Source organism: Lutra lutra, chromosome 10, assembly GCF_902655055.1.
Source record: "Lutra lutra chromosome 10, mLutLut1.2, whole genome shotgun sequence".
Classification (NCBI taxonomy): domain Eukaryota; kingdom Metazoa; phylum Chordata; class Mammalia; order Carnivora; family Mustelidae; genus Lutra; species Lutra lutra.
In genome coordinates, this window is record NC_062287.1 from 9,248,242 (window position 1) to 9,255,951 (window position 7,710).

General features: G+C 44.1%; 1 protein-coding gene across 1 annotated transcript; it reads left to right on the forward strand.

The window, feature by feature from the left end:
- The first annotated feature begins 5,679 nt into the window (after positions 1-5,679).
- LOC125078632 (histone H1.8-like) lies at positions 5,680-6,152 on the forward strand. The gene has a single exon (XM_047691599.1). It carries the CDS (start codon positions 5,680-5,682, stop codon positions 6,130-6,132), a length of 453 nt encoding a protein of 150 aa, XP_047547555.1. The 3' UTR covers positions 6,133-6,152.
- The last annotated feature ends 1,558 nt before the right edge of the window (positions 6,153-7,710 follow it).

Below are 7,710 nucleotides of genomic sequence, written 5' to 3' on the forward strand. Positions count from 1 at the left end.
CTCACCTAAGTGCCTGGTCCTGACTTCTTTCCCTGAGAATCATGATTTGCTGGGAGAGGATAGTTGGTGAGGAGGAGAGGATCATGCTTTTTGCCGTGGAGCCCACTACTCTCTCTTGCTTTCTCCTGTCTCAGCTGAATGACATTTCTGCCATCTCCTCCCAAAGGGAGTCGCTTTGGTGAAATATCACAGGCTTCAGCACGAACTATGTTTCTCCATCCTTCACTTCTTTCCCTGCTGCCTCCCTTCCACCCTCAAGTACCTTTTTTATTTTGAAAGGACACCACCTTGAAATTCAAGTGTGGGGCGATAAAAGTAATTACATTTTCTCTTCAGGTTTCCCTCTCAGAAAGCCTCCAAATCATCTCTGGCTAAAACACAGGGATTATTCCAGAGGGAAAATGTTATTAGTTGCAGCTTTGCTTGCTTCCTTCTCTGATTTCACCCACCACTTTTCTCCCACGCTAAGGGTGATGGTGACAGTGTGGCTGATTGCTGCAGCCTGGGAGGGCTGAGGCACTTCTCCCAGCAGAGGTCGAGTGTCTCACTCAGTGTCACACAGGGAGTAAGTGGTAGGCTTACCTGGATTAACAACAGCTGGGCTTCTCTGACTCCAGAGCCGTGCTCGTAATAACGTTGCTGTGTAGCTACAGTGACTATATCTGCAGAACCAAAAATTGGGAGATATTTTCTGACAAGTGATTTGCTTTCCCTGATATATTGTTTTTCAAAATTTTAATACAAAAAGCCATTTGGAGTTACCAAAATGAAGTCCTATTTTGCTATATATTTAATAAAATCACCATTGGAAAAACTAATTGTATATGCCTGGGATTATCCCAGGGAACCCAGCACACAGAGTTGCCATTTGATGGGAATTGTTCTTGACCAGGAGCTAAGAGTCTTAATTCTGGTCCAGGTTTAGCTTTAACTAGCTGTGTGATCTTGGTTAATTTACTGTACCTCTCTGGGACTTATTTCCTTAATTGGTGAAGTGAGAGAGGTGGGTCAGATGATATCTGAGGATCTCTCAAGCACTGATTTTCAGTGACCTTGAAATTCCAGGTGCAGGCTTCATTATTTGGACTGTCACCGATATATAGATAAAATTCTAACTTTAGGTATGATTTTGCTTCTCCTGCTTTGGGCAAATCTTGGCAACATCTAAGTCCAGTCCTTTGCCAGTCCTGTACCCTGGGGATCCTGCTTTCTTTTTTGCCAGACAGAACCCTGGGAGCTTATTTTTCTGATTTTTTTTTTTCCATTAAAACAATCTCTTGGACTTGACTCCATGCTTCCTCCTTTCTCTTAATGCTTTTATGCGTAGTGTCCTTCTCCCACGCAGTCTGCTGCTGGACTCCCATGCAGCAGCCTCCACTCAGGTGCCCCCTGGCATTCCCAGCCCCTCCCTTCTTGCTGCTCTTCTAGCGTGCCTCTCCCGGTGTCTTCCCCTCTCTCTCAGTCATATTTTAGTCTCTGTCTGTGCTGGCTCCTTCCTTTTCACATAAAATACAGGCTCAGCTCTACCTGTACTGAAAGCGACAAATAAACAAGCCCTGACTCTGCTGTCCCTGACACAGAGATACAATTCTTTTTCTCTTCCCATTGCTGCTTCTCCTGACTGCCCCTTCCCCATTTTAATTTCCCTGCCCTTTTTCATACTTCGCAATTGTGCTCTTAAAGATAACCAGAGATAGCTTATTCTTGAAATCCAATAGCTGTTTCTCCTCATTTTCCTTGACCTTTCTGCAGTGCCTGGCACTGTCACTTCTATCTTTCTAAAACACTCTTATTTGGCTTCAGTTGTCACTATGCTGTCCAGTGCTGTCTCTTTCACCTTGGAAGATTCTGACTTTGACTCATTTTCCACTCTTTTTCAGAGATCACATCTAATCTCATGGCTTCCACTAAATCTCCTTGAGATTCTGACACCAAATTTCTAACTGCCCTGGGTATTCCATTGCTACCTCATTCAACATGTTTACAGTAGAATTTGCCATTCTTGGCCAAAAGCCTGCTTCCCACCCTGATTTCCCATTGCTGTCCATTTGCTGTCATTCACTTAAGTGGCTCTGAAACCTAGTCGGTGTCCCTCATTTCTCCTTGTCCCTTATCCACTCCTCATTCATCAGTCACTAAACCGCTCTATTTGTTCTTCATAAAGTCTCAAATGCATTGCCTCCCTCTGTTTCCACTGCTGCTATCTCAGCTATGACACACAACTAGTCTTTAATTTCTTGATCCTCCAATCCATCCTATTTTCCTCTATGTCAATAATCTTTCTAAAGTATTACTTTGCACACTTCTCTGTATTCTTTTGCTTCCTGCATTCCCCATCACTAAACAAACTTGCAGAGCATCCCAGAAAAACACCCCAAACTCTCAGGTTGATGTTCAAAGGCACCCCAAATTTGGCCTTAATCTATTCTAATCTTACCTTCCATAGGGACTCTTCTCCTTAGTCAAAAGGCACATGATTTGTTTGCCTTTTTGTGTATCCAGAGCTTGCACCTCCTCAGTCCCATGTTCTTGGGCAAATAAATGGGTTTCCATGAGACTCTGTTTTCCTCACCTATAAAATAGTTATACCTCCTCTGATTTCCTTAGGTGGTTGTGAGGATAAAATTTACTTACTCAACAAACATTTGTTGGAGAGGGACTTGGGATTTTCTAAATATTTATGCTCCAGGTTCTGGGAATTTGCAAAGATAAGTAAATTACAGCCCCTCCCTTGAGTTGCTCTGGTCACTGGGGAAGCATATATTTAGGAAACCCACAGCATCAGTAGGGTAGGATGAGCATGTGTGTTAGGCTAGCAAGTGCACTGTGGGCCCAGCCTGGCCCTACCCCTCCAACCTGAGACCTGCTCTGGACTTCTCTAAGTCACCCTTCAGCAATGTCTACCCATCCTCCTCCCATTCCCTGAAGGCCCAGCTCTCCCTAATGTGAAAATGAGTGATAATGGATGCTAATTCAATGTGTTACTTCTTCCAGGTGACTTATTTACATTTTAATAGAAGACAATTCGAGAGAGGATATTTTAAGCCCTGTGGCAGGTGAATGGAAACATATTTTGATTTAGAGAGGGTTTGGGAGGTCTCCGGTCATACTGTGTAGGCACCCACTGATTCTAGTCATGGGATTGGCTCCATTCAGGAGTCTGGAGAGGAGGATTCTTTCCCAGGCTGTGCTGCCTCCCATGTTATCCAAGTTCTCTGGAGCGTGGGAGTCTCAGTACAGTGACGGATGAAACATCTGTTCCATGATGGGCTATTACCAACAATTCATTACTGCAAAATGGACTTACCCTCATTAGCCCAGGAGCTCTGAGTTTAATGTGGCATTCTGCAATCTCACAGATTCTGCTGCACACATTGAAGGCATGCACCACATTTTATAGAGCCAGGAAACCTGAACTTTTCAGAAAACAATGGAGATTTAGCATGCCTCTTGAATTAGTTGACATATTTACTCATCATGAATAAGCCTGTTTTGTAGCAAATACTGTAGCTTACAGCTTCATTCTTAGAAATTAGCTCGCCCCACTGCTCTGTTCAAGGACACAGTTCTCCTTGGGGAACAGTTTTGTCTTTATCATTTGGGTGCTTGCAGTTAGGTGAATAGGTTTTTGAAGTTCTGGCTTCGGAATGTTTCTTTAGGGGTGGTTCTAGGGAAGGAGATGGGTCTGTGTCTCCTGCTTTCCCTTCATCTTGACTCACCAGTGTGAAAACTTCAAATCTGGCCACTTAGGGAAGGTTTCTTTTTTTCTGTTGTAATGCCTTCCAGCAAAATCATAGTCATATAGTCACACTTTTTTTTGGGGGGGGGGGATGAATTATCCAGAGCCAGTAATCAGTTCAAGTAATGTACTGTAGACATGATGTCAATTTCCTAAATTTTTGATATTATAGACCCTGCCATTGATTCACTAACTTCCTGCCTGGGCTCAGCTTATCCTTGGGAAATTACACAGCCACTTGTCACACTCCCACAAAATGACAGTTCTTCCAGGCTTCTTTTCTTCAGTAGCTCAGGGATCTATCTTTAAGGTATCTTCTAGCTAGGAATTTCTATGTTGCCATTTACCAAACTATCAATCAGATATTGGGGGATTCTTTAATACCTGTGTCTCAAATTCCAGATGTCCTGTTCCATTGGTTTGTAGTGATGGTGGATGAGGAGATCACTTTGGGGCCAAATCATGATCAATTTACTTTATCTTTTTCCCCATAGGAGTTTAACTTGGTACTTCATTTTCCTTGATATGATATGTTTCGCAAATACCCAGTAGCTTGTCTTCCAGGTTAAAAGGTACTTATTCACTTATCCATCTATCCCTTTCACAAATAGTTATAGTATGTTTATTATGTGCAAAGCGCTTTTAGGTAGTGGAGCTGTGCTGGGCATGGGGTTCCCAAGAGACTCTTCAGCTCCTGTACAGACAGTTCAATTAGATGCATCCAGGGCTTATGGAATATTTTGCAGTGGATCAGGCTTGGGGGTTACAGGAAGCTCAGACACCCCCCTGAAAGATATAGTGTTTCTGAAGGTCAGACGGAGATACACGCTTTCATGTTTAGTGTCCTCCTTCCACACAACCTGCTGGTTTCCTGCTCAGCGAAGAGGACTTCCACCTGGAGAAACATAACTATTAGGATTCTCATCTTCGATCCTTCAAGATTTCCCCTATGAATTGTATAGAAATGTGAGGAGAAGGCCCTTATGTTTCAGCAGAACCATCTTACCCATTGCCTTACCGACTTAAGCTGCTTTCTTTGCCACCAATTCTGTTCCTTTCTCCATTGTACTAGTCTTGATTACAAAATCAAGGGTCCTGCCTCATTTCCATTTACTCAGAAGAAGAGCCTGTGTGACGTGGGGAAAGTTTAGATCCATTCATCAGTTTGAGGACATTTGGATTGTTCTTGCTTTTTGACTCTTATGAGTAACGCTGCAATGGATATTTGTGTAGAAGCTTTTATGAGGACATAGGATTTTATTTCTCTTGGTGTATATCTAGGAGTGGAATTCCTGGGTCATATGGTAACTGTTTGTCTTGTTGTGGAACTGCCAGAATGCTTTCCAAAGCAGCTGCGCCATTTCACGCTTCCACAAGCCATGTCTGAGCGCTTTACTTTTTCTACATCCTTGCCAACACTGTCTTTTTTGTTACACCTATCTTGGTGAGTATGGAGTGGTATCTCATTGGGGTTTTGCTTTGTGTTTCCTAGATGACTAATGACATAGAGCATCTTTTCGTGTGCATATTGGCCATTTGTATATCTTTTCTGGAAAAATGTCTATTCAGACCTTTTGCCCATTTTAAAGTTAAATTCTCTTTTTGATCATTGAGTTGTAATGAGTTGATATATTTTAGATACAAAGTTTCTTGCCAGATCTGTGATTTGCATATATTTCCTCCCATTCTGTGGGTTGGATAAGGTTTCAAACTTCTTATTTTAAATTTGAGATAATAATGGTGTCTACACCTTAGATTAGGATTAGGTGAGATCATAGATGGAAATCCCTTAACACAGGGTCTGAAACACGTTAAATCCAATGCACATTAGTTGTTTTGCTGTATTGTTTTGTCGTCCTGCGGACAAGAGCTTCATTACATAACCTACTTTGTCCTGGAGGCCTGCCTCTGGTGTATGAAATGCCACCAACTTCTAGAGAATGCCTCTTTTCTTGAGCCTTAGTTTCACTAAGTTTCACTTAGTGAAGGCCTCTCAACAGCCAGACAAGGCCCCATGGGCTCCTCCCAGTGCCACTGGGCTCAGTGAGAAGTCAAAGGTCAAAGGCAGAAGGAAGAGCCAAGGTGGTGAGGCCCCCAGGAAGACAAAAGCTGGGAGTCAGAGTGTAAAATCCACGGTCCCTAAGGGCAAGAATGGTGCTGCTTCTCCAGCCAAAAAGAAGGAAAACCACATCCCTAAAGAGGTCATTGCCCATGTGGCCAAGGAGGGGCCCAAAGCCAAGGCCTCTGCTCGTCCCAGGGGTGGCGGGTCTAAGATGGTACCTGAACCCCTGGCCAGGAAGATAGAGGCCCCCAAGGGCCCGAGGAGGCCGGGCGTGCCCACCAAGGCCTCATCATCCAAACTGGCCAGTAGGAAGGTGGAGGCTGAAAGCTAGAGCTGGGGTGGAGACACGGAAATCCTACCGGAGTTTTTATTCCCCCAAAAACTGTCACTCTATTTATTTCATTGTAACCTATTTATCAATAAAGACTTTTTTCCGTCAAAAAAAAACAAAAACAAAAACAAAAACTAGTGAAACCTAGTTTCCCTAAGGTTCCTCTAGCAAAGGGCAGCATGATAACAAGAACCAGGGTCACAGTGGCTTGCCCTTTCTTGAGAATTTCTTGCTGGCCAGCTGTGCTTCTAGTGCGTAAGCTGGGATAGGGTGGGGGCTTCAGGAACAGCAGCTGCCACTGAACCTGGCCTGTTTGCCCTGGCTGCTGCCTGGGATACAGCTAGGTCTGCCTGGGAGTCTGAGGTCAGCCTAGACGTCTAGGGCCACAAAGGCAGTGGACATTTTGTAGCCCCTTTGGAGTCAGGCCTTGATGTGAAAAAGTCAGGGACCTGTTGCCATCTGATGTGTTTTAAAATGGGAAGCAGTTTACTTAAGGAGCTGTCTCCTTCAGTTAGTGCTGGCAACTTAAGCAAGGGAATATCATGTTCCCGATAAGAATTTTGCTGTCACCATTTACTGGTAAGCCATTGCTCAAACTGGGCAAGATACTTTCCAGGTGACTAGACCCAGTCTGAGAAAAAAATTTCCCCATTGCCATGAGTATGGTATTTGGGAAATAACTACCCATGTGGTTTCAAGGCTGGTACTTGTTATTTATTTGTAAGATGGTATTAAAGCCAGGGCAGCAGAGTGGCTTCCTAGCATCAGTTCCTCCCTGTGAATCCTTTAACTACTGATGTTGACGTTCCTCACAAACCCTACAAGGTGAGACTGTTTCCACATCGTCAGTTGTTCCTTCTCTCCTCTCTAGGTAAGTTTCTCCCAGCATTAAATATTTAGTTCTCACCTGTGTAAGCCACTGGCTAAGGTGCTATGTGAACAAGGATAAAACATGATCTTTGCCCTTAAAGCTATCCTGGCTTAGGATCCCTAGAAACCAGAGCCCGAGGCAAAAGCCTGCTAATGTTTTATTGGCCACAGAAAAACAAGAAAGTGGGAGTGAGGGAGAAAGGGAGGGGGCTTGCAAGGAAGGAGAAAGATGAAACCCAAGGATTCATTTCCAGGCTGGCCACTGCTTGATACGAAGCACCAATAATTACTCAGTCTTGTGACCCCATTTTCAGGGACCATTTGAGCTACTGAATCTCAGGACATTTTTTCAAAGGGACAGATGGGCACAGAGAAGGGATGTTTTTCTCTCTTTCCTTCCTTTCACCCATCTTTGCCTTGAGAAGTTACCTAGTTTGCATGATGTGGTCCTTCCAGGGCCAACATGGAAACCAGATCATGCTGCACATTATTGTGTGGTGCTTACTTGAGTCTGGAAGAGCTGACCGGGTGCTGGCTGGCGGCATCCACGCAGAGTCAACAGCTTATGTGGAACAAGTGATCAAGGGCCTTGAGACAGGTGGGGCCAGCTGGATCTGAGGATCATGTGGGAGATGCCGATACAGTTCTGGTGGGCACCACTCTGTTCTGTTGTGTCTGGGGTGTGTGTGTGTGTGAAGATATGTTCAC

What these genes read in the sequence shown, in the direction of transcription:
- LOC125078632 (XM_047691599.1), top strand. Translation starts at nt 5,680, where the DNA reads ATGCCTCTTTTCTTGAGCCTTAGTTTCACTAAGTTTCACTTAGTGAAG.